This window comes from Triticum aestivum, chromosome 2D, assembly GCF_018294505.1.
Source record: "Triticum aestivum cultivar Chinese Spring chromosome 2D, IWGSC CS RefSeq v2.1, whole genome shotgun sequence".
In the NCBI taxonomy this organism is placed as follows: Eukaryota; Viridiplantae; Streptophyta; class Magnoliopsida; order Poales; family Poaceae; genus Triticum; species Triticum aestivum.
Genome location: NC_057799.1, coordinates 108,716,516 through 108,742,963, shown reverse-complemented (window position 1 = coordinate 108,742,963; position 26,448 = coordinate 108,716,516). Strand labels below are relative to the sequence as shown.

The following is a 26,448-nucleotide window of genomic DNA, read 5'->3' as shown; positions in this document are numbered from 1 at the left end:
GGAACCTCAAGCAACCGACACGCTTGCTGAACCGGTAGAAAATAATCCAACAAACCAGTCAGCTGATCTACCAAGTCCAACTGTTGATCCGCCGAGTCCGGCTAAAGCATCCGATAAACCGCCAAGCCTTGCCAAGACTACGGACGACGATGTTGTCGTAACTAGCCTTGGTTTCAGCTCCCCTGGTCGTCCTGTCGCTTTATCAAAGCATAGCGCCAAAGAAGAAATTTCTGCTATGGACAAAGGGAAATGGAAATCCGAGTTATCCAACTATACCAACCTCAGCGCTCAAGACCTTCATTCTGGTTTTTTAAACCGCCTGTATACCAGCCGCGACTTTGAAGCCGGTTTAGTAGGCCTGATGAAAGAGCGGTATGAGGTAAATGTCACTTTCCCTTTGCATAAATATTCCAATAGTCCTTTTGTTAGAACTGGTCTAACGTATCAACTCCAGTAGCCCCCAAGGGTCGGTTCATAACATTGGTTTGAACCAGGTCTTGAATTGATATTTGCATTTTGCTAATGTAGCCCCCATGAACCGGCTTATATCTTTTTAGAATGAACCGGTCCATCCTATTAATCTCACCACTTATAATGATGACAATCCATCTGAATCTGAACGAATACGCATTAGCCCCCAAGTGTCAAGTAGATAACTTGTTATGTGCTTGAGACTTTAAATTAATAGCTGATAAGAAGCAATCCGCATTAGCCCCCAAGTGTCAAGTAGATAACTTGTTATGTGGTTGGGACTTCAATGTTGTAATGCTAACTTATTATCTGTATGTTGCAGGCTGAGTTGTCCAAAAAGACTCCCAAATCACTGACCTCCAAGGAAACATCAAGTCTCAGCAAGACGAAAGTTGCAAAGTTAAAAGCAAGCTGACCACCGCTTTAACAACCATGGAGCAGCTGAAGGAATTCTTCAAAGGCGAACAGGCAGATTGGGAAACTGAAAAAGCCACCTTGTTAAAGCGGGCAGAAGATGCGGAAAACGCCCTTAAACCGGCCACAGAAGAGCTGAGCAGCCTGAAGCGGCAGATTGATGCCATGACCTCTGCCATCTTTGGTAACAATCTCTTCACCAATATGTAACAACACCAGTTATAAAAACTTCCGGTTTAATAATAATTTAATCCTTTTGCAGGTAGCCGTGTTACTCATCTTGGCGCAGATATGCGCAAAAAATTGAAGGCCGTCTATACTTTGGTAGAGCAGCTTTATACCGGCGCGCAACGAGCCATCTGCACAGCTTCCAATAACCATCCGCCCCCGTCGCTAATCAAGGAAACACTGGAAAAATTGTCTATGATGCCTGCCCGGATTGTGGAATTGAAGAAATCCGCTGCTAGGTCCGGTGCCCTTACTGCACTGACGCGCGCCAAGGCCTGGATCTCTGACCTTGATCCGGAAGATGTTGGAAATGGTTACCCAAGCCAAAAAGAGGACGGTTCAGAATTTAACAATGACGATCTCCGGGCTATCACAAGAGAGATGCGACCACTGGCAAGTAAGTTGGCTGAAGATACTAACTTGTCAATTTACCAGAATGTATATGACGCCAGCGGCAAGCGAATAAGTGCTCCAACTTATGACGTGGAAAATCTGATCCCGCCGATCCGTAAGCACACTTACGCTCCTGATGTTGAACCGTCTGATCTTATACACGACGAAGCTGTCTTTCAAGCCTTAACAGGAATTGATTGGACAACTATTGACTTCCAGCCACTGGGTGGAGAGAAGGAGGATGAACCGGCGCAGGAAGATCCGCAACCTTCACATCAACCTGAGGCAGAATCATAATTCGGAAGCCGGTTTAACTTGTGCCTATTGTCATCCTTGTGAAAAACAATCATTCTTTTGGGCAGTCGAAACGCCTTCTAATAGGCTAGCTTGAACAGCTGATCTGATATGCCATCGTGCATACTTGTTGCACACAATATTGTTAATCCGTCATGCTATATTTGCTTATGATCTTTATCGGTTTTATACAGCCCTGTTTCTGCATAAAACAAAGTGAAAACTGTCCTGGCGGTTTACCGCCGGACGGGTCATAATGCCCAATATATAGCCAAGGTTGATAACCATAGCTTTAAATAATGAAATATGAAACATATTATACCTGTGATATTGAATCACTTTGTTGGTTTACCAACATTCTTGTAATAAGGGTGACGACCCAAATACTGAGTATTGATAACTCAAACCATGTTATGCTGGTATATAATAAGTGATGCCGGGTTATGATAAACACCGGATGATCATCCTGGCAACTTATAGTTAACTCCAGGCCGGGTTAAATAAACACCGATTTATATGGATGACTTATAATCAGGTCGGGCCATTGGACGCCGGTTTAGCTCAAAACTTTAACAAGGGAGAAAAACAAAACTGACCAATAAAAACCAGAGAAAAAACTTGTAGTCGAGGCTTTTCAAGGGCTGCCAGGCCCAAATGCGAGGCTTTTCATGGGCTGCCAGGCCACTGAGTTAAACCGTTTTACAAAGCCTTTTAAGATGGTCCTCAATCCTTAACCAATCGTCGGTCTATCATTGACAAGTTCAGGGTCATATGTGATTGACTTGTCAAGTTGGCGGGTCATACCAGGCTTACCTGGGCGGAGTGACTTACTTAATGAAGGCAGGTTAACCCGAGGTTTTAGGTGTATACACCAGGCTTCCAAGCCACGGCTTGATAGCCTATTGCAAGTGTAGATTTCTTTGTTCATTCCGATAGCAAAGAATCCCCAAGCAACATTTTGAGTTGTGCTCAACGGGTGCCTATGTTTGAGTTGTTCTTGACAACACTCTTTGGCCCCTAAGTAATGGCATTGCGCCAGCCAAAAGGTGTAGCTATGGTTGAACACAACCAAGCCCCCAAGTGACTTACTGCCGTGGCTTTTGAGCCGGCCAAGAGGTGTAGCTATGGTTCAAATACAACCACGCCCCCAAGTGACTTTCTTTTGTGGCCTTGAGCCAGCCAAGAGGTGTAGCTATGGTTCAAATACGACCAAGCTCCCAAGTGACTTATATTGATAGACAGCTGTAGAAGCTGAATCAAAGGGTAAACCGGATGTCGCTTTACAAACAGAAACCTCCGTGTAACCACTCATGATATGAGAAGAACAGCAGATACCCCGCTTTAGCTGGGGCTCCGGTTTATTATATTGATCATAATATATACATCGTCAAAATATGTACATGATAGGAGCCTATGGCTCAGGTGTAGTAAGGCCGTAGATGAGCTATGTTCCACGGCCGGATCGTCTCCTCCTCTGACTTGCGTGAGTCTTTATGCTCTCGAACATCAATGAGGTAATATGATCCGTTGTTCAGATTCTTGCTGACCACAAAGGGCCCTTCCCAAGGCGGGGATAACTTGTGCATATCGGTCTGATCTTGGATAAGCCGGAGCACTAGGTCGCCTTCTTGAAAAGTTCTGGTTTTAACCCGGCGACTGTGATAACGCCGCAGGTCTTGCTGATAAATCGCCGAGCGAGCCGCCGCTACGTCCCGTTTCTCATCCAACAGGTCCAACGCATCCTGGCGTGCTCTTTCATTATCTGCTTCAACATAAGCTGCCACTCGTGGTGAGTCATGACGAATATCACTTGGAAGGACAGCTTCCGCTCCATAAACCATGAAGAAGGGTGTATAACCCGTAGATCTATTGGGGGTGGTGTTAATGCTCCATAAAACGGAAGGCAACTCTTCAACCCAACAACCCGGTGTCCTCTGCAAAGGAACCATAAGCCGGGGCTTGATCCCCTTCAAGATTTCCTGATTAGCTCTCTCCGCTTGACCATTAGACTGGGGGTGGGCCACTGAAGACACATCAAGACGGATGTGCTCTCTTTGACAGAACTCCTCCATAGCACCCTTGGAAAGATTCGTGCCATTGTCTGTTATAATGCTGTGTGGAAAACCAAAACGGAATATCACCTTCTTCATAAATTGAACCGCCGTGGCTGCATCACACTTGCTAACTGGCTCTGCCTCCACCCACTTGGTAAATTTATCAACCGCCACCAAGAGGTGGGTCTTCTTATCCTTAGACCTCTTAAAGGGTCCAACCATATCAAGCCCCCAGGTTGCAAACGGCCAGGTAATTGGAATCATCCTCAGCTCCTGAGCCGGAACATGAGCCCGGCGTGCAAACTTCTGACAGCCATCGCACCTTTTGACCAAGTCCTCAGCATCAGCATGAGCCGTCAGCCAATAGAAACCGTGACGAAAAGCCTTAGCCACCAGGGACTTTGAACCGGCATGATGACCACAATCACCTTCGTGAATTTCGCGTAAAATTTCACGACCTTCTTCAGGAGAAACACAACGTTGAAAAGCCCCTGAGACACTGCAATGATGTAGCTCGCCATTGACAATAGTCATGGACTTGGAACGCCGGATTATCTGCCTGGCCAGAACTTCATCCTCTGGTAACTCACCCCGGTTCATATACACCAAATATGGGATCGTCCAATCCGGGGTGACATGAAGCGCCGCCACCAACTGAGCCTCCGGATCAGGAATAGCTAAGTCCTCCTCCGTGGGTAGCTTGACCGACGGGTTATGCAAAACATCAAGAAAAACATTGGGCGGCACCGGTTTACGCTGGGAGCCCAACCGGCTTAAAGCGTCCGCCGCTTCATTCTTTCGCCGGTCCACATGATCAACCTGATAACCCTTGAAATGACCTGCAACAATATCCACCTCTCGACGATACGCTGCCATGAGGGGGTCCTTGGAATCCCAAGTACCAGAAACTTGTTGAGCCACTAGGTCCGAGTCACCAAAACATTTAACCCGGCTCAGATTCATCTCCTTAGCCATCCGAAGACCATGGAGCAGGGCCTCGTACTCAGCTGCATTATTAGTACAAGGAAACATCAAGCGGAGAACATAACAAAATTTGTCACCTCGAGGGGAAGTAAGAACCACTCCAGCCCCCGAGCCCTCCAATTGCCTGGATCCGTCGAAATGAATCGTCCAGTATGTGTTATCCGGTCTATCCTCCGGCGCCTGCAACTCTGTCCAGTCATTGATGAAATCCACGAGTGCTTGAGACTTGATGGCCGTGCGAGGCATATATTTTAATCCGTGAGGCCCAAGCTCAATAGCCCACTTAGCAACCCGGCCAGTCGCTTCTCTGTTCTGGATGATATCTCCCAAAGGAGCAGAACTGACCACAGTAATGGGATGGCCCTGAAAGTATTGCTTCAGCTTCCGGCTCGCCATAAAAACCCCATATACAAGCTTCTGCCAATGTGGATATCTCTGTTTTGACTCAATGAGCACCTCACTGATATAATAAACCGGCCGTTGAACCGGATACTCCTTTCCTGCCTCCTTGCGCTCCACCACAATAGCCACGCTGACAGCCCGAGCATTAGCAGCCACATATAACAGCAATGGTTCCTTGTCAATGGGAGCAGCAAGAACAGGTGGTTCGGCAAGCTGCCGCTTTAGAGCCTCAAACGCTTCATTAGCCGCATCACTCCAGACAAAGTTGTCCGTTTTCTTCAGCATTTGATATAAAGGGATGGCCTTCTCCCCGAGACGACTTATAAACCGGCTCAATGCTGCAATCCGGCCTGCCAGTCGCTGAACATCATTGATGCACTTCGGTTTAGCCAGTGAAGTAATAGCCTTGATCTTCTCCGGATTAGCTTCAATGCCCCTGTTAGACACCAGAAAACCCAAAAGCTTGCCTGCTGGCACACCAAAAACACACTTGGCCGGGTTGAGCATCATCTTATAAACCCGGAGGTTATCAAAGGTCTCCTTTAAGTCATCTATTAATGTTTCCTCCTTCCTGGACTTCACCACAATATCATCCACATAAGCATGAACGTTGCGCCCAATCTGGTTATGAAGACAATTCTGAACACAACGCTGATAAGTTGCCTGGGCACTCTTGAGCCCAAAGGGCATAGACACATAGCAGAAGGCTCCAAAGGGAGTTATAAAAGTTGTCTTCTCCTGGTCCTTAACTGCCATCTTAATCTGATGATAACCTGAATAAGCATCCAGAAAACTCAAACGCTCACAACCCGCCGTAGCATCAATGATTTGATCGATACGGGGGAGGGCAAAAGGATCAGCCGGACACGCTTTGTTCAAATCCGTGTAATCCACACACATACGCCAGGTGCCATTCTTCTTAAGCACCAGCACCGGATTAGCCAACCACTCCGGATGAAAAACTTCAACAATGAACCCTGCCGCCAAGAGCCGGGCTACCTCCTCACCAATAGCCTTGCGCCTCTCTTCATTGAACCGGCGAAGGAATTGTCGGACCGGTTTAAACTTGGGATCAATATTAAGGGTGTGCTCAGCGAGTTCCCTCGGTACACCTGGCATGTCAGAAGGCTTCCATGCAAAGATATCCCGATTCTCACGGATGAACTCGATGAGCGCGCTTTCCTATTTCGGATCCAGATTTGCACTGATGATGAACTGTTTGGATGAATCGCCGGGCACAAAATCAACCATCTTAGTCTCATCAGCCGATTTAAACTTCAAGGCCGGATCATGCTCCGTGGTTGGTTTCTTCAAAGAAGTCATGTCCGCCGGATCAACGTTGTCCTTATAGAACTTCAACTCCTCTGCTGCACAAACCGACTCAGCATAGGCCGCATCACCTTCCTCACACTCCAAAGCGATCTTGCGGCTTCCATGTACTGTGATAGTCCCTTTATGACCCGGCATCTTGAGCTGCAGATAAACATAACAGGGTCGTGCCATGAACTTAGCATAAGCCGGCCGTCCAAACAGGGCATGATACGGGCTTTGGATTTTCACCACTTCGAAAGTCAATGTCTCTGATCTTGAGTCATACTCATCTCCAAAAGCGACTTCCAGAGCTATTTTACCAACCGGATAAGCTGATTTGCCAGGCACCACACCATGGAAAACAGTGTTCGACGGTTTAAGATTCTTATCTGTCAACCCCATACGACGGAAGGTGTCATAATATAAGATGTTGATACTGCTGCCTCCATCCATGAGCACCTTAGTGAACTTATAACCTCCAACCTGAGGCGCCACCACCAATGCCAAATGACCCGGATTGTCAACCCGGGGCGGGTGATCCTCTCGGCTCCAGACAATAGGCTGCTCAGACCATCGCAAATAACGAGGCACTGCCGGTTCAACCGAGTTCACCGCTCGTTTATGAAGCTTCTGATCGCGTTTGCATAAGCTGGTGGTGAAAACGTGGTACTGTCCACTATTCAACTGCTTTGGGTGACTTTGGTAACCTGACTGTTGCTGCTGCGGTCCCTGTTGGTTATAACCACCCTGGTTGCTCTGATTGCCTTGATTGCCATGTCCACCCTGATTGCCTTGGAATCCTGAACCGGAGTTGCCTCCTCCATAACCCGGCCCATAGGACCCGGATCCTGAACCGCCGGATGGTCCATGATCATTCCGGAAGAAATCTGAATTTTTGAATTCTCGCATGATATAACAATCTTTCCAGAGGTGCGTGGCCGGTTTGTCCTGCGTTCCATGCTTCGGGCAGGGCTGGTTCAACAGGTAATTCAGGCGCTCCGGATTAGGACTGGGCTCTGCCCTTCTTGGGGGCGGCTTTCCTTTACGACGCTGACCATTACCCTGTGTATTGGTGTTAGCCACAAAATCTGAATTATGATCTGCTTTCCGCTTACCATTATTATTGTGGCCCGTCGGGTTATGCTGCTGCCCCTTGGCGTTGCCGCTCTTCTTTCCCTTCCCCGGTTTGTCATCGTCAGACTCGGGGTCCTTGGTACTATCAGAATCAGCATACTTAACCAGAGCAGCCATAAGTGTTCCCATGTCATTGCAGTGACGCTTGAGCCGTCCCAACTTCAACTTTAAAGGCTGAAACCGACAATTACCCTCCAATGTTATAATCGCCGAGTCGGCATTGATGCGATCCGAAGAATGTAAGATCTCTGAAACCCGGCGCACCCAATGGGTTGTTGACTCGCCTTCTCCCTGGACGCAGGCGGCTAAGTCCACAATTGACATAGGTTGCTTGCACGTGTCTTTGAAGTTTGCTATAAACCGGGCTTTTAACTCAGCCCATGACCCAATGGAATTAACTGGTAAGCTTTTCAACCACGTGCGAGCTGTTCCATCCAACATCATAGCGAAATATTTCGCGCAGGCCGCTTCATCCACATCTAACATCTCCATAGCCATCTCATAACTCTCAATCCATGACTCGGGAGGCACATCAGCGGTGTAATTAGGCACCTTACGGGGGCCCTTGAAATCCTTGGGCAGCCGTACATTGCGCAAAGCCGGGACGAGGCAGGGCACCCCCCAAGAGCTGAAAGTAAGGCCTTGCTCTACGGAAGCCACCGGACGAACCGGAGTGAGCTGACGGTCCTGCGCTGCTAACTCGGCTTCTCGACGTGCTCCGTTGTTCACCACATCCTGAGCATTTGCCCCACCACGCGCCGGATTAGGTCCTCGAGGAGCGTCTCGGTTCCGCGCACTGCTTGACACAGCCGGTTCATCGATGTGCCTGCTATAACTCTGGCTCGGGCGTGGGGTTGAATGAATTCTGTCTCGGCTATATGAATAAGCCTGCTGCTGCACCATAGCCGTCTGAAGAAGATCCCTAGCACGCCGCGTCTCAACCGCCGCTAGGGATTCACCCTCCATTGGAATAGCGGCTAATCGTGATGCGGCAGCGATCATATTATCCAAAGGGGTGGAGAAGTGACCCGGCGGCGCCGGTACATACTGCAGCGGGTTATGGGTCCGTCGAGGGGGATCCGTCACCCGTGGCTGATCCGGTGCTCCGGTCCTCGGCGTCTCAATCCGGTTCACCGCTGCCGGATTACTGGTTCCTGCTCCTGGCGTGCCAAAGAGATTCATTGCCTCATAAACCGGTGGTAGTCGTGACCGATGCCTTCTCCTTAACACGTCGTTTGAAGCGTTCTGATCCAACAGGAGTCGATAATTTTCCGCCTGAATCCGCTGTGCTTGTGCCTCTAAAGCGGCCCGCTCCTCAGCCATCCTGGTTTCTTCAGCCGCTAAGTCCTCCTTAGCTTGAGTTATCTGATCCTGCAGCTTAGCCACCTCCACATTATGCTGATCTTGGGTGTCAGCGGTAACTTGTGTGGTCAGTAAGGTCGTCCAGGTGTCCAATAAATTGGACAAGATTTGGGCCGGCCGGCGCGCGGGGCCTCTCGCCCCAGTTGCCGATCCTGAAACTATTGCTCCCGCGGCTGAAGATTGCAACGTGGGCTGAGTTCCAGCCATGAAGATCGCAACCCGGTTCGACGGTTCAAAGGGGTCCGGAATACTGTCGCCATCGGAATAGCCCCAAAACTGGCCATCTTGCAGTTGGTACAGTGACTCAGTCTCCCCGGTGGACGACTCGCCATCTGAGTAGACGACGGTCTCGCCATCGGACGCCGGTTCAAGTTCCGCACCATTGATGAATCCTACGAACGCACGCTTTACGGTGGGCTGAACCCGGGCAGGGCTTGCACGCTGAGCCGTCTCGACGAGGTCGGTGCAGATGTCCGGCTCAGGGCCCGGTTCGCCGATCTTGCCGATGAAGACGTGAATTCCTCCAAAGGGGACCCGGTACCCGTACTCGATTGAGCCGGCCTCGGGGCCCCAGCCTGCGTCGTCGATGTAGAGCTTGCCGCGACGACTCTTGGTCATCCGGCCCACGGCGTATCCCTTGAGCCCTTCAAAATTGCCCTTCAAGAACTCGAAACCATCGCGCGATAGCCCCACGGTGGGCGCCAACTGTCGTGGGTTTGTCACGGCAGATGTCCTAGCGAAAGGACTTAGTCGTGGAGCCATCGCAACGGGTTAGCTTAAAGGGGTTAAAACGGACAAAGGACACGAGGGTTTATACTGGTTCGGCCCCTTGCGATGAAGGTAAAAGCCTACGTCCAGTTGTGGTGGAATTGCTGTGGTCTCGAGGATCAAGGAGCGGAATCGCTTTACCTAGATCTCGAGTTGTTGTTTCTTGTCCTTGAACCGCCGCCGGGTCGTGCCTTTATATACACAGGTCGACGCCCGCCGGCTTACAGAGTCCCGATGCCGGTTTATACACATACCGGCTCGGTCTATACTTTGTCATACCTTACAATACAAGTCATGTATTACATGGCGGTTTATAGCTACAGGCCTTAATCTACCTTTGGGCCTTGGGCCTTCGAGTCTCTGTAGTAAACCGCTTTATTCCTTGTCTTCATGGGCTTTAACTATAAACAATCCATTATGGGGATAACCCGGCTTCCTTGGCCGGTTTACACCTAGTAGTAATATCCCCAACAGCCACCGCAGCAAGCTGCAGCAGCCGTAGGGGAAGGGGAGCAGCAGCACGGCCGCACTGGTGCGAGGCGACGGTGGTGCTGGGCAGCAGCAGTGAAGGTGGTGGCGAGGTCGGACGGGCGCGGCCCCGGCGGAGCGACGCGGCAGGATGCGGCGACACGGACGCGGCCACGGAGTGCAGACGCAGCAACAGCGCAGGCTGCGCGGGCGGCACCCGAGCGGGGCAAGCCAGCAAGGCGGGCGGCAAGCCGCGGGCGGAGGTCGGGGCGCCATGGTCGACGGCGGGCGTCGTAGGCCATAGGGCACGGCAACCGACGTCGGGGGGAACCAGGGCGAGGGGCGTGGGTGAGGGGGCTCGGCCATGCGCGAACGTGCGTGGCCGTGGCGAGGGCGCGCCCGAGCGCGACAGCGGCGAGCATAGGGAGAGGCGGACGCGCGGGTTGCCGGCGACCAAAGGGGAGAAGGGTAAGGCGTAGGCCGACAGCCTCACCAGTGTTGCAGGGGCACAGGGTCGGCGAGGCGCGATGGCGGCCGGCGTGGAGGAGGATGAGGACGCGGGCGACGAGGTCGGAGACGCAAGGCGGTAGGCGACCCGGGCGACGACGGAGGTAGGCGACGGCGGGGCCTTCGGGCGGTGATGGTGGCGCACGGCGACGACAAGCGGGTGCGGCCCCGTGACGACGGGATGACGGAGAGGAGATGAGGACGGGGCGGAGGAGCTCCAAGCAGCGGCGATAGGGCGCCGCGTTCGAACCCCTCCCGATCCAGATGGGATCGAGAGGTGGGGGCTAACGAGAGGGAGTGGGGGGAGTGGGTGTGATGTGGGGGTTAGGGTTTCGGGGGTGAGTGGATAAGGGGGAGTGGGGGAGTGGCCGGCTGGGCCTGGTGGGTTGGCCCAGTGGGGCTGATGGCCTACTGGGCCGGAGCCCGGGGGGTCCTTCCTTTTTTGTATTTATTTGTTTTCTATTTTAAATCACTTTAAAATATATAGGCAATTTCTAAAAATGAGTTTTCCCCACAATAATTACAAGTGTAATATTTGGCACCCACTGAACATTTTTGTTTCAATGTTTGAAAACTTTTGTTGCTTGTCATATTTTGAATTGATTTTTGAATCGGTTTTTAACTAACGAAAGATTAGCAACAGTAAGGGAGGTGACGTGGCATCATTAGCAGAGTTTTACTGTCGCTTGATTATCCGGGCGTCACACAAAATATGCAAGCTCCGGCGATCCATTTATGGACTGGTGCAAGCATCTCGGAGTTGGAATATACGCTTTGATAAGTTGATCAAAGCATATAGTTTTATACAGACTTGCGGTGAAGCCTGTATTTACAAGAAAGTGAGTGGCAGCACTGCAGCATTTCTGATAAGTATATGTGAATGACATATTGTTGATCGGAAATAATGTAGAATTATTCTACAAAGCATAAAGGAGTGTTTGAAAGGAGTTTTTCAAAGAAAGACCTCGGTGAAGCTGCTTACATATTGAGCATCAAGATCTATAGAGATAGATCAAGACGCTTGATATGTTTTTTTCAATGAGTACATACCTTGACAATATTTTGAAGTAGTTCAAAATGGAACAGTCAAAGAAAGAGTTCTTTCCTGTGTTACAAGGTGTGAAATTGAGAAAGACTCAAAACCCGACCACGGCAGAAGATAGAAAGAGAATAAAAGTCATTCCATATACCTCAGCCATAGGTTCTATAAAGTATGCCATGCTGTGTACCAGATCTATTGTATACCCTACACTGATTTTGGCAAGGGAGCACAATAGTGATCTAGGAGTAGATCACTGGACAATGGTCAAAATTATCCTTAGTGAAATAAGGATATGTTTCTCGATTATGGAGGTGACAAAAAAAGGTTCGTCGTAAAGGGTTACGTCGATGCAAGTTTTGACACTGATCCAGATGACTCTAAGTCTAAATCTGGATACATATTGAAAGTGGGAGCAATTAGCTAGAGTAGCTCCGTGCAGAGCATTGTTGACATAGAAATTTGCAAAATACATACGGATTTGAATGTGGCAGACCCGTTGACTAAACTTCTCTCACAAGCAAAACAAGACCGCACCTTAGTACTCTTTGGGTGTTAATCACATAGCGATGAGAACTAGATTACTGAATCTAGTAAACCCTTTGGGTGTTGGTCACATGGCGATGTGAAGTATGGGTGTTAATCACATGATGATGTGAACTATTGATGTTAATCACATGGCGATGTGATCTAGATTATTGACTCTAGTGCAAGTGGGAGACTGAAGGAAATATGCCCTAGAGGCAATAATAAAGTTATTATTTATTTCCTTATATCATGATAAATGTTTATTATTCATGCTAGAATTGTATTAACCGGAAACATAATACTTGTGTGAATACATAGACAAACAGAGTGTCACAAGTATGCCTCTACTTGACTAGCTCGTTGATCAAAGATGGTTATGTTTCCTAGCCATTGACATGAGTTTTCATTTGATTAGCGGGATCACATCATTAGGAGAATGATGTGAATGACTTGACCCATTCCGTTAGCTTAGCACTCGATCATTTAGTATGTTGCTATTGCTTTCTTCATGACTTATACATGTTCCTATGACTATGAGATTATGCAACTCCCGTTTACCGGAGGAACGCTTTGTGTGCTACCAAACATCACAACGTAATTGGGTGATTATAAAGGAACTCTACAGGTGTCTCCGAAGGTACTTGTTGGGTTGGCGTATTTCGAGATTAGGATTTGTCACTCCGATTGTCGGAGAGGTATCTCTGGGCCCTCTCGGTAATGCACATCACTTAAGCCTTGCAAGCATTGCAACTAATGAGTTAGTTGCGAGATGATGTATTACAGAACGAGTAAAGAGACTTGCCGGTAACGAGATTGAACTAGGTATTGAGATACCGACGATCGAATCTCGGGCAAGTAACATACCGATGACAAAGGGAACAACGTATGTTGTTATGCGGTCTGACCGATAAAGATCTTCGTAGAATATGTGGGAGCCAATATGAGCATCCAGGTTCCGCTATTGGTTATTGACCGGAGACGTGTCTCGGTCATGTCTACATAGTTAACCCGTAGGGTCCGCACGCTTAAAGTTCGATGACGGTTATATTATGAGTTTATGTGTTTTGATGTACCGAAGGTAGTTCGGAGTCCCGGATGAGTTCGGGGACATGACGAGGAGTCTCGAAATGGTCGAGACATAAAGACCGATATATTGGACGACTATATTTGGACATCGGAAAGGTTCCGAGTGATTCGGGTATTTTTTGGAGTACCGGAGAGTTATGGGAATTCGCCGGGGAGTATATGGGCCTTATTGGGCTTTAGGGGAAAGAGAGGGGAGAGGTTGCGCGCCCCCCCAAGGCCTAGTCCGAATTGGACTAGGGGGAGGGGCTGCGCCCCCTCCTTCCTTCTCTTCTCTCTCCCCTTTCCCTGACTCCTACTCCTACTACTTGGAAGGGGGGAATTCTACTCCCGGTGGGAGTAGGACTCCTCCTAGGGCGCGCCATAGAGAGGGTTGGCCCTCCCCCTTCTCCACTCCTTTATATACGGGGAGGGGGCACCCCTTGGAGACACAACAATTGATCATTGATCTCTTAGCCGTGTGCGGTGCCCCCCTCCACCATAATCCACCTCGATAATATCGTAGCGGTGCTTAGGCGAAGCCGTGCGTCGGTAGAACATCATCATCGTCACCATGCTGTCGTGCTGACGAAACTCTCCTTCAAAGCTCGGCTAGATCGGAGTTCGAGGGACGTCATCGAGCTGAACGTGTGCTGAACTCGGAGGTGCCGTGTGTTCGGTACTTGATCGGTCGGATCGTGAAGACGTACGACTACATCAACCGCGTTGTACTAACGCTTCCGCTTTCGGTCTACAAGGGTACGTGGACACACTCTCCCCTCTCGTTGCTATGCATCACCATGATCTTGCGTGTGCGTAGGAAATTTTTGAAATTACTACGTTCCCCAATAGACTAATTGAGAATCCTGATTCTCTCTGTGCTACTATTTTGCATGCAAGGTATTTTCCATCAGGAGATTTATTAAACGCTGAGTTGAAAAAAGGGAGCTCCTTTACATGGCAAAGTATATGGGCTGGATTAATACATCAAAACGTGGTCATATATGGCGTGCGGGTGATGGAACTAATATTGACATCTAGAAAGACGAATGGATCCCTAATAGTGAATCACGCAAAGTTATAACTAGAAGGGGCCAGAACATTCTTAGCAGGGTGAGCGACCTTATTGACCCTAACACAAATCACTAGGATGTGGATCTAGTGAGGCAGACTTTTTGGCAAGTGGATGTTCAAAGGATTCTTGCTATCCCTTTATCATCTTCTGGCATGCAAGACTTTGTTGCTTGGAACCTGACTCGTACGAACACCTTCTCTATGCGTTCAGCATATTATGCAGAATGGGAGGGCCAATATGGCCAAAGGTTAAACATAGGCCATCAAGCATTTGGTATCAATCCACATCCAAATTGGGATAAAATTTGGGGTCTCAAAGTGCCCGCAAAGGTTAAAATCTTTCTTTGGAGAGCTATGCATAATACTATTCCTTGTCGGGTTGCCCTGGCGAACCGCCATATCAAAGTGAGCGGGCAGTGCCCAGTATGTAAGATTGGAGCAGAAGACATTAAGCATCTCCTGTTCAAGTGTAGCCAAGCAAAGCACGTGTGGGAAGCACTGGGCATTCATGACTTAATTGAGAGATTTTGTCTTGTTCATCGTCCAGGACAGTCTGTTCTAGAGGAATTGTTGTACTCAAGCTCTGATCAGTCACTGGTTTTGGGACAGGCCCCATTGCCAGAGCTTGTTGCGGTGGCCTGTTGGTATCTATGGTGGGCGAGGAGGCAAATTAGCCGTGATATTCACGTGCAGTCCCCAGAAAGATCTGTGATGGAAATCAAAGTGTTATCCTCAAATTTTAGGTCTGCTGAAGTCCCTCATGCAAGGTTGAGAAAGGATAAATGGGCTCCACCAACAAGTGATTGCGTTAAGATAAACGTTGATGCTTCTTTCAATCCAGATATGTTAAGGGGAACTACAGGTGCGGTCATTCGTGATAAAAAAGGGAAGTTCATCGCCGCGTGTAATGCACGTTTGGATATGGTTCAAGATGTTCTTTCGGCTGAGGCTCTCGCTCTCAAGCATGGTTTGTCCTTAGCTGAATCCATGGGTTGTAATAGAGTTGTTATGAGTTCTGATAATAGTGAATTAATAGAAATTATGATGAATGAGAGGCCTCCTACACGTATTGCTGCAACGATTCTTCATGATTGTTTTTCTATGGAGCCAGAATTTGTTAGGATCAAGTATGAGCATGCGAATAGGGAAACGAATTCTGTAGCTCATGAACTAGCCCAGTTAGCTAAGTTCCAGGCCAGTAGGGTCTGGTTGGATGATCCTCCCCCCTCTATTGTACCTCTCATGGTGAACGATGTAACATTATTATCTGTTGAATAAAGATGTCTTTTTTTAGGTCAAAAAAATCTCCCTCTCCCTCGCTTGTAATGGACCACTTTTAGCCGGCCCAAGGTAGCAACGGATAGGCATGTAGCCTCCCAGTTGGGCTTCGAGCTCAACGTGGCTCTGTCAGAAGCTACGAGGCTGCCGAACAATTTCCAACCGCCAGGTGAAGCGAGAAGTCGCGCTAGAAGCTGAATCTGGGAAGTTTTAGAGAAGATGGAGGACATCAGAACACGCCACTTAGTCTTTATCTTGAGCCAAATAATTTTAGTATTGGTCAAGTTTACAAAAAAGAATCAAACATCTGCGATACTAAAATAAATACAGTATGAAAACATATGTTATGATAGATCTAGTGACACTGAGTTGGTAGTGTAGATGTTAATATATTTTTCACAAACATGATTATACTTAACACAATTTGATTTAATAGAAGATTAAATGGACTATGTACACACAGACAAAGAGAGTATTATTGGAAGTTCATAAAATTAGTTGAACGTTGATCATTTTACAAGTTGACAATGAATATACCTAAAAATTTATCTCCAATGTTCAAAAGTTAATAAACTAATCTAGACACCATGTCAGTTTTCTTTTGACAACACTGGGGACTGTTATAAGTGAAATATCACAGCCTTTTGAACATTTTTAGCTAGCATTTGTAGGGAGGAACACCAATAGGTTAGCTCCTCTGTGCACAACATGATAGTTCATTTGGGAGGAGGTGCTTATGGATCAATTATGTTTTTTCTGCATAAGTGTACCAGAGTCACGCATGATTGTAACCTTGCAAGTTTTTTTATGCAGGAGGATTGTAATCCTGCAAGTTAAGCAATAAAAGCTCTCGATTCACAAAAATGGAATTGCCAAATAGAATATACATATTCATGTACCGCCATTGCATTATGGCATCTACTTCATGTATTCAATTATATGATCACCCTCACCGCATACAATTCTAAAAAAGTAAGAAAACACACTCAATTTAAATTGGCACCAAAAAATTATATCTAATATTTTCTGGGAGCAACAGTTTTTTGTCTTTTGCTTCTTATTTCGATGATACGGTTTTGTACTAAATTCTCTTAATCCAAAAACTACACCATGCAATCCGCGTATGGGATATAAGTACATCTAAGTACATGGTACTCAACAATCTAGTTTTAGCAGCCTTAGATGGCACATTTGGGCTCCCGACGAGTTGCAAAGTTTTCATGTGAGGCCTTTGGTGGGGTTAGACGGCCACATGCCCTGAGTTGTGTGTGACTCCTTAGAACCATCTCTTGAACTCCTGGTCATAGTCGATATATATCATGTGTGACTCTCCAGGCTTGTTTTGAGTTTATTCAAGTGAGAGTGAATGAAAGTTCATGACCGTGGGGGCCCTATAAAGTGGAGGATGCCTTGACAAATCACCAAGGCTACACATGATGGTGGAAGGTTGGTGGGTAGTATGCTAAGTCTAGGTCCATGTGTCCATGAAGATTGACCAAAGGTGGGGGTGTTCATAGTCCGTGGTGCACTACTCCCCTTCATCCATGCATGAATGAGCCTTTGGACAGTTGGGTCTTATTTAACCTTGGGCTTCTTTGCTTCTTGCCTTCATTGTTGACCTTTGCCTTTTATTTTCCGCTTTTCTTTAACTTATTGACCATGGGAACTTGTTTGGACTTATGTTTTTTTGGAAAAAAAACCGATCTATTCATCTTCAATCATATCAGTATAATAAAATTACATCCAAATCCGTAGAACACCTAATGATGACTACAAGCAATGAAGCGAGCTGAAGGCGCACCGTCATCGTCGCCCTCCCTCGCTGGAGTCAGGCAAAACTTGTTATAGTAGATAGTCGGGAGCTGCTAAGGCCTCATAGGACCAGCACACCAGAACAACAACCACTGCTGATGAAGAGAAACGTAGATCAGAAGGACCCAACCTTAAGGTAGACGAGCGTAGCTGAATGAAAACTGGATCCGGGCAATTCCAGGAAAGACAAGCACCGACCGAATCCTGCAAGATACGCCGGAAGCACACCTCCACATGCCCTCCGACAATGCTAGCACTGATACATCCATTTTGCATCACTATTTTCTATTATATAATTTATCTTATTTTAATGATATATTTCACATTATGCAATTATAATGTCTTTTGCCTCTTAAAATGCAAGGTAAAACAGATAGGAAAATTGTTAGACAGTTGGAAATCTGAACCCAAATTACAACAGAAGAAAATGAAATTTTTCGGAGCTCCAAAAATACCGGGGATTTTACTGAACTATTTCGGGATAATATGAAGACCGGAGATCAAAGATGGGCCAGAGGGGACCCACCAAGGCCCCACATGGCCTTGCTACGCGGGTCACCCCTGGCTGCGTGGGGTGGTCATGTGGAGGCCTGGTAGCCTCCCTCCTTACGCCCTTTGGGCATAAAATCCTATTTACTATGAAAAACATAGAAAATTCTTAGGACTTTCCACTGCCTCTGCGAGGCAGAACCGTGGCGGATCACTTTTGCTCTCCGCAGAGTGACTCTGCTAGGAAAACTTCCCTACGGGAGGGTGAAATCAAAGCCATGGTCATCACCAACACTCCGTTCATCATTGGGATCATCATCTCCATCAACAACTTCACCAACACCATCTCATCTCCAAAGCCTAGTTCATCTATCTCTTCTATCTTTGTATCAAACCTCATATTGATTGCTGGGAGTACTTCTATGTGTTGATTACACACAGTTGATGCGTAGGAGATTTATTGGTGGAAGATTGTTATGTTCAGATTGTTTATCACTTATTTATACCCAATGATCATGATCCATATAATGTATTGTGAGTAGATCCATTAATTCTTGAGCACATGCGAGAAGTCTTGTTGCTAGTAATCATGTCAAGTTGAATATGAATTAGTGTTTTGATGATATGTTGTGTTGTTCTTGCTCTAGTGGTGTTATGTGAGCGTCGACTACATGACACTTCACCATCTTTGGTCCTAGGGGAAAACATTGTGAAATAGTTTGTATATGATGGGTTGCGCAAGTGATATAAGCCTAAGTCCCAGTTTATGAATTGTTTTGCCAGGGGCTATTTTGCATCTCAGTGTTTAATGCTATGATTAGATTTATCGTAATTACTTCTCTTGTATTCGTGGATGCTTGCATGGGGGATATAATCATAAGTAGGTATTTGTTCAAATAAGTACAATACCTTAGCTCTGGTCCACTCGCAAAACAATTATAAAAGAAATGAACAGTAACTCAGTGAATCTTGGTGAAAGTAACTTGACGAAATTCCCGTGTGTCCTCAAGAGCGTTTTAGCTACTACAAGAAACACAACCGGTTGTCCTTAGCGTACATAAGGATTGGGCCATTTGTTGCACTACATTACTTTTGTTACTATTTATCTTATTACAAATTATCTTGCTACCAAACAACCTATCAAATTATCTTTACAACATTTACAGTGAAACCTTGTTGCAAACTACTTGTCAATTACTTCTTCTCTTCATTGGGTTCGACACTCTTACTTATCGAAAAGGCTACGATAGATCCCCTATATTTGTGGTCATTATGCACCATCGGGATGGGGCCAGGCAGGGAGAACCTTATCCATCTTCAATGAGCCACCGTCGTCCCGCCTTCCTGAGCAGGACACAAACTCTAACAAAACTCAAAGAAACAACTAAAAACGGAGCCCTCCAGCTAGCAAGGGTCAGTATCCACTACGCCCCTGATGGCCCTATGGCCACAGGAGACGAGGCGGATCGGCGGCGCCACCAATAGGAGTTAGGGCCACTAGTCACATGTTCGCTTGGGAGGATGGACGAAGGGGTAAGTTGGATATGTTGAATTTCTTCAAGTCAGGATTAAATAATTGTTTGAACTTATGTTGACCACCTTGGGGTTATGTTGACCACCTGGGACTATGTTGACTTACTTGGACATTTGTTGACTAGCCATGTAGTAACAGTGGGACCCCTACATGAGATTATTTATTTCCATTGGACAAGACATTTGAGTCTTATGTTAATTTCATCTTCCTTCCGCCGTTTGCCTCCTCTTTCCGCGTGGCAAGCTACACAGTTTGGCTACCTATCTGTCAACAATAGTTGGATCTTTAGACGAAAACCAAAGAGTTAACTTCATTTTTAGCCTCATCTTGTCATTTTTCTATAAAGACTTACCTCATTTAAGGGGTTTTCACTTGTTTTTCTTCTTTTAAGTAACTTGTGCCATATTTTATCCTTTTTGAACATGATACAATTACAGATGCTCACATACACGCACATATACTCATCCCCATCAACACACATTCGCACATTGTGGTCGGTACGTGCCCGACCGACGGTGTGGTGGTGTGGCGTTCTGTTGTGGCAAGGATGAGGATGGCAAGCGGTGCAGGGTTATGGTTGTTGGCTTTTTCCGGCGTGCTCGAAAGGTTTCTTCTTTGTATCGCCATGTTGTCGCGGAGTCAGAGCTGCGTAGGTTGTGAAGATGACATGTGATTGGTGGTCTTCGGGGAGGCGTTGGTTGGTGTTAGTTCTTCACATTTCTCTTGTTTTTGGTTGTCTTCTAAGTCGAAGTTGTTCGGGCGTCTGCACGGTTGCACCGGTGGCCGATTATTTGGCATGGGCCGACATGGCATGTGGCATTTGAGGACTTCATTGGTGAAAATAGATGATGAAGACGGATTCGCTGGCTCCGTGGAGGTGGACGATGAAGCTTGGTGATGACCTCAACTTTGTTTCTCTGCGGCAATTTTGTATCTTCGTGTCCAGGTCGGCCAGTTGTGACGGCTTTAAGTAAGTTTTCTACTACACTTAATTAACCGGGGTACCCTCTTGTCTTTTTAATAAATCGAGATCCTTAGAGACCGACTTAAAAAAGTTACCTATTCCTAGTCACACTTAAAAGTTATGTATATGTACTCCTAGTCACACTTACGCTGCAGAAAACCTTTTTTTGCCCTAGTGGCATAGTCAGTGGAGCTGTGACAGTTCGTCCAACAGCGTTCGTTAATGGCGGTGGCTCCTTGATATTTATCCAGTCAGCTAGGATCCGTCGTCACCGGTGACTGGCTCGCGTGGGTCAGAGAAGAACAGCTCCTGCGTTACCTGCCCATTGAGCGGCACACGGTGGTGCTGCTGCTCCGTACTGGAGGGAAGATCCAATCTAAAAGCAGGAAGCTCGAACGTGTCGCCCACCGCCGTGGCCCTCCACCTGTGATGCCATCCCACTGGGCGACGACGGCGACCGTAGGCCTGCCTCTTTGGAGCCCCCCAGCTTTATTCCAAAGCACAAAAGCATCCGCCCGTCCACCCCCAAAAGGACCAGAATCCTCGTCACGCCCAAGCGTACAACGCAAACGCAAACCCCCCGCGCCAAGGAACCAGAGCAGGCGGCGCCGTCGTCGTCGTCATCCGTGGGAGTGTGAGCCTGTGAGTGTGAGCGGAAGCCGCAGCCATGGGGTGCGGGCAGTCCAAGGAGGACGCGGACGGCGCCGTGGAGCGGTGCCGGGAGCGGAAGAACCTGCTGCGGGCGGCCGTCGAGGCGCGGCACGCGCTCTCGGGGGCGCACGCGGGCCACGCGGCCGCGCTCCGGAACGTCGGCGCCGCGCTCTCCGACTACGCCAGCGGCGAGGCGCACGAGGGCGCGCTGCGCCACTCCGCCTCGGCCGCCGCGGTCCTGTCCTCCGCCGGGGGCTCCGGCGCCGAGGCGGCCGCGCTCGCGCTCCCGCCGCCCCCGCCCCCGCCGGGCCCGCCCGAGGACGCCCCATCGCTCGTCAGGTCCATGAGCGCGCCCGACCTGCCGCTCCCGCCGGCGATCAAGAAGAAGCCCTCCGGCGAGGCGCCCATCATGGAGGAGGAGGACGAAGGCGAGGACGCGCGGCCTCCGGAGCCGGAGGACGACGGCCAGCTCCAGCCCCCGCCACCGCCGCCACCGCCTCCGACGCAGCTGCCCGCTCCCACGCGTCCCCCGCCCTCCCTGCCGCCGGACACGAGGCGCAAGGGGGATTCCTGGAGCGAGATCATTTTCGGGTCCCCGGACGGCATAACCGTCCCGCCACCCACTCTGGCACCCAGCGCAGCCGCCGCCGCCTCGTGGGCAGCCGAGCGGGCGGAGGCCCCCGCGCCGCCGCCGCCTCCCCCCGAGCCAGAGGAACAGCCTCTGCGTCCACCGCCAGCGCCGCCCGCGGCCGCCGAGGACGTGGCCAAGGGCAAGAAGCCGATGGTCGAAGCCGGGGCGCGGAGGGCGGTGACACAGAAGGCCGCGAGGAGGCCGGAGGGCAAGAAAGGCAGGACGGTGGTGATGGCAGCGCCGGCGGCGGCGAGGCTCGGCGACATCCTTCGCGACCTCGACGATCATTTCCTCAAGGCATCGGACAGCGCACACGAGGTGTCCAAGATGCTGGAGGCGGCGCGGATGCACTACCACTCCAACTTCGCCGAAACGAGAGGTACCCACCCACACCTCATCCATTTGGTCAGACCAAGAATTCACTCCACAATTCGAGCTAGTAGAAAATATCAACCAGTTTATTTTCTGTCACTCTCATTGGCGGATAGCTTGCAAACATTCAATTTTGGAAACATAAACTTCTCTGCTTGAGCAAGTTTGTAGAGAAGTCCAAGACGTTTACTTCTATGCTACTTACGGAACAAGTTTAACTGGTCGACACGATAGACTAAGACTTTCAATAGACCTTACTAATCAGCAATCTCAAGAACAAGAATATTGTTTCATTGTTAATTATTGAAATGAAACGAGGCAATGTTAATTATGGTTACAGTGGAGCCACACTAATTTTTAGTGGCTAAACGACAGAACAGCTAATCCATATAGGTTACACATGCATAGATTCTGGGGAATGATTCTTTTTAGGGTCTACAATTAGGTAGTTCATTACTTGATTGTCTGTCTGTCTATACTCCATGATTGCCTTTTATGCTCCGTTGAGCAGTCTCCATCATGCTTGTTTTCAGGACCGCTTGAGTTCTGTTCTACAAGTACAGATTACACAATATTGTAAAGAGAATGACTAACCTTGGTTACTTCTATGCCATCCATCTCATTAGGATTTGTGGATCATTCTGCTAGAGTGATGCAAGTTATCACTTGGAACCGCTCATTTAAAGGGATACCACAACCGGAACAGGTGAAGAATGAGTTAGACGACGCCGAAGGCGAAACACACGCTACCGTTCTCGAGAAGCTGCTTGCATGGGAGAAAAAACTATCCCATGAAGTGAAGGTAAAAATCAAAAAGTTATTTCGGAACTCGGGCCCTAGGTAGCTCTTTGAAAAAAAATGAAAAACACTATCTTTTGATCTAAACATATATTTGTGTTATGCGTGTATAAAACCACTGTAGTCATGATAACCCCATCCTCCAACCCATGTTATGTGTCCTAGGATGTTAAAACCATTTGAATTTTTCACGGTGGCATTCGTTTCGTTGTCTAAGCTGTTTTTGTCATACATCTGATGAGTTTGTCATTGACGCAGGAGTTTGAGGTTATCAAAATGGAATATCAACAAAAGCTAGCTTCTCTGAACAAGAAGAAGCAGCGTGGGGTCAGTTCTTCATCATTTGAGAGGACTAAATCTGCTGCTAGTCACTTGCATACAAGATATGTTGTGGATTTGCAAACAATGGAGTCCACGATTTCAGAGATTAATCGTCTGAGAGATCAACAACTATACCCAAAACTTCTTGAACTTGTGAAGGGGTAAACCTTGCTTTTACTTTGCAATTTTGACATCATTTATTCTATTCAAGTTTGTACATTTAAGCATGTTATACTGATACCTCTCCATGGAGCCTTCTATTTTATTCCTGAAGGTAGTGTTTTGCACTCAAGAACTCCCACTAATAAAAGTATTAACCTGTGTATTGTTTAGTTTATTGTATAGTTTGCTGGTAAGCCAGTTGCTCAGTGTTTCAGTTTTTGACATGTTGGAACTTTATTTCATTCTTTCGTGAATCAGGACAAGTCATATACATTTCCTGAAGATCCTCATTTCCTAAAGAAGCATCTAAATAGTCCACATATCCTTAATTTGTACAATACCGTTCATATATTTGTGTCAGAACCATGTTACATGGGGAAGTTTCATCTAAAGTGTGTAATATTTTGGAATTTTTTTAGCACCTCCTGTTATGAGTGTAAACTTCCCTGTAAGAAGAAACATTAGACTATGGAGCACTGAAATGTGTTATTTTCTCATTGACAGGATGGGGCACATGTGGGACGCAATGTACAAGCACCACAAAGCACAGCTCAAGATCATCTCCGAGCTCAAATCGTTCGACATCTCGGTTGCGGCACGGGAAACAAGCGAACAGCACAACGAAAGGACTGTGCAGCTATGGCAGGTCGTTCAGGAGTGGCACGTGCAGTACAGCAAGTTCATGGCGTCTCAGAAGGAGTACGTCGGAAACCTCTACAGCTGGATCAAGCTGAATGTGATCCCCATTGACACCAACCTGAAGGCCAACTCGTCGCAGCCAGTCGAGACGACGCCTCCCATCAAGAGGCTTCTGCATGCTTGGCACGATATGCTCGGGAAGCTCCCCGACGAGGATGCTAGGAAGGCCATACACACATTTTCGGAGGTGGTACACATAATCCTGGTGCACCAAGACGAGGAGATAAAGCTGAGGCAAAGGATTCAGGACACGAGGAAGGAGCATGAGAGGAAGAGCAGGCAGTTCGAGGATTGGGCGCGGAAGTACATGGAGAAGAGAGCAGGGATTCCTCCCGAGGCCGGCAATCCCGACGGGACGCGCGCCGACCCGCTCGCGGAACGGAAGGCGGCCATGGAGAAGCTGGAGAATTCACTGAAAGAACTGGAGGAGGCATACACGAAGCAATGCAAGGTGGTGAGGGAGAAATCCCTGAGCCTCCTACGGACAAACCTGCCGGAGCTGTTCCGCATCGTGTCGGAATTCTCCCTCCAGTCGGCGGCGATGTTCAAGGATCTGTGGTCGATCTCGAACACGAATGACCAGCTGGATGATTGATCCGTGCTTGCGTGTTTAATTTCTTGTGTGGTGATTTTTGTGTTTATGTTTATAGGTTGCGCTGTTGCTGTATATTTAGTTCAAGTGCGAAAATGGGAAGACGGATAGCCCTTGTTGTTTGGAGCCACGGTGTTGTAATGCATGTATATGTCTTGATAGGAAATTACGGTTTTGTTTCAAATATCAACAATTTTGGTAGGTTTTACAACCTTTTAACTTGCAGCACTATTGATTCGCATTTGTTCAGTGCTCAAAATGTTGATGAGATCATCTTTTTTCAGTGAAGGGCATTTTCATGATACAACCGTTGTGAGAAAATACACGACATCTGCATAACAAGATGCACACGTCAACAAGTCCAAAGAAAAGCATAAAAGAACATCTTTTTACAAGAAAAAGAATAGTAGCCTAGGATGCAGGAGGTCCCCTCTGAAACTACTACAGCATTTCCACCATCCGGGTTTATTAGGCCTTTTGTATTTTGTGTTCAATTTTAACCATAGATTTAGCTAGCAAAATATAAATTATATGCCACGAAGAATATAATATTGTACTTCTGAAGCATAGCTAGGGATAATGACAGATCTACCAGCTTACCAATGGCTCATTAATAATTTCAAGGAGTGCGGATCCCCTGCGAGCAAGGGTCAGACTTCCCTAGAGGTTCTGATCGAATAAACTATGAGTTTGATTCTGATTCAGAAAAGGATTCTTGGAGTATCCCTCTTGCAGGCTCGGGCTAGCAACATGATCGATTCTTACATTAGTTATGACATGCTCCTGAATTTATGACATGCTGATGTCACCAGAATTCACCCCTTACTCACAAACGGTCATGATCTTCTCTGCCCATCATGACAGAGGCCATTCAGACCTGTATATTTCTAATCATATTATTTCATGAACTTCTTGAGCTCATCAAGGCTAGTCTGTCAGTTGATGGTGAGGCACGCCCAGTCTGGTACTCCCTCCAGTCTAGTACAAAGTTAGTATAAAGTTGGGTCATCTACTTTGGAATGGAGGGAGTAATAGTTTTGAACCCTTGTTTAGACAAAGGAAGAAGTCAAAGATTACAAGTAAGCTTGGAGGGATTGGTGGCCACTGACGATGCCATTCCCCGGAGGTATAGCCATGGAGGATGGAAGAGGCCCAACAACCATGAGAGTTTTTACAGTACCCTGGTACTCCCTAGGGAGAGGAGGGAGTGCCGGATAAATCCAACCATCCATCTACAGGGGTATTTTAGAACTTTTGTCTTATTCGTTTTGACTTTTATTCCAACCGAATCAACCGCATCAGGCCGCAGCAATCGCACTGTTTGTTCCCCCATCGTGGTAGCGGCTGGAGACTTCGTCTTGTAGCCATCCGTGAATTCTTGTTAATTACAGATTAATAGAACTAAGGCGCTGCAGGAGGACTGCGCTCCTCCTCATACATCCATGATGCGCCAGTATCCCACGGCGGAGTCGTCCCCCGACCAATTCGCGTAGGCGCAACTACCGGCGGCGGCCATTGATATGCACATCACGTGTGCATAACCTGGATTGTGAACTGATGTGGCCTAATCCTAATCCCCTCAGCGGTGATGACCCTGTGATCAACATGCCCCGCCACGCATGATCATCATCTCGATTTTGAGATTTTTCTTC

At 47.8% G+C, this 26,448-nt stretch overlaps 1 protein-coding gene across 1 annotated transcript; it reads left to right on the top strand.

Moving 5' to 3' along the window:
- The first annotated feature begins 20,905 nt into the window (after positions 1 to 20,905).
- LOC123051985 (nitrate regulatory gene2 protein) lies at positions 20,906 to 25,015 on the top strand. Its single transcript, XM_044474999.1, has 4 exons — positions 20,906 to 22,231; positions 22,851 to 23,026; positions 23,281 to 23,504; positions 24,010 to 25,015. The coding sequence occupies exons 1-4, from the start codon at positions 21,238 to 21,240 to the stop codon at positions 24,797 to 24,799; spliced, it is 2,184 nt and encodes a 727-aa protein (XP_044330934.1). The 5' UTR covers positions 20,906 to 21,237; the 3' UTR covers positions 24,800 to 25,015.
- The last annotated feature ends 1,433 nt before the right edge of the window (positions 25,016 to 26,448 follow it).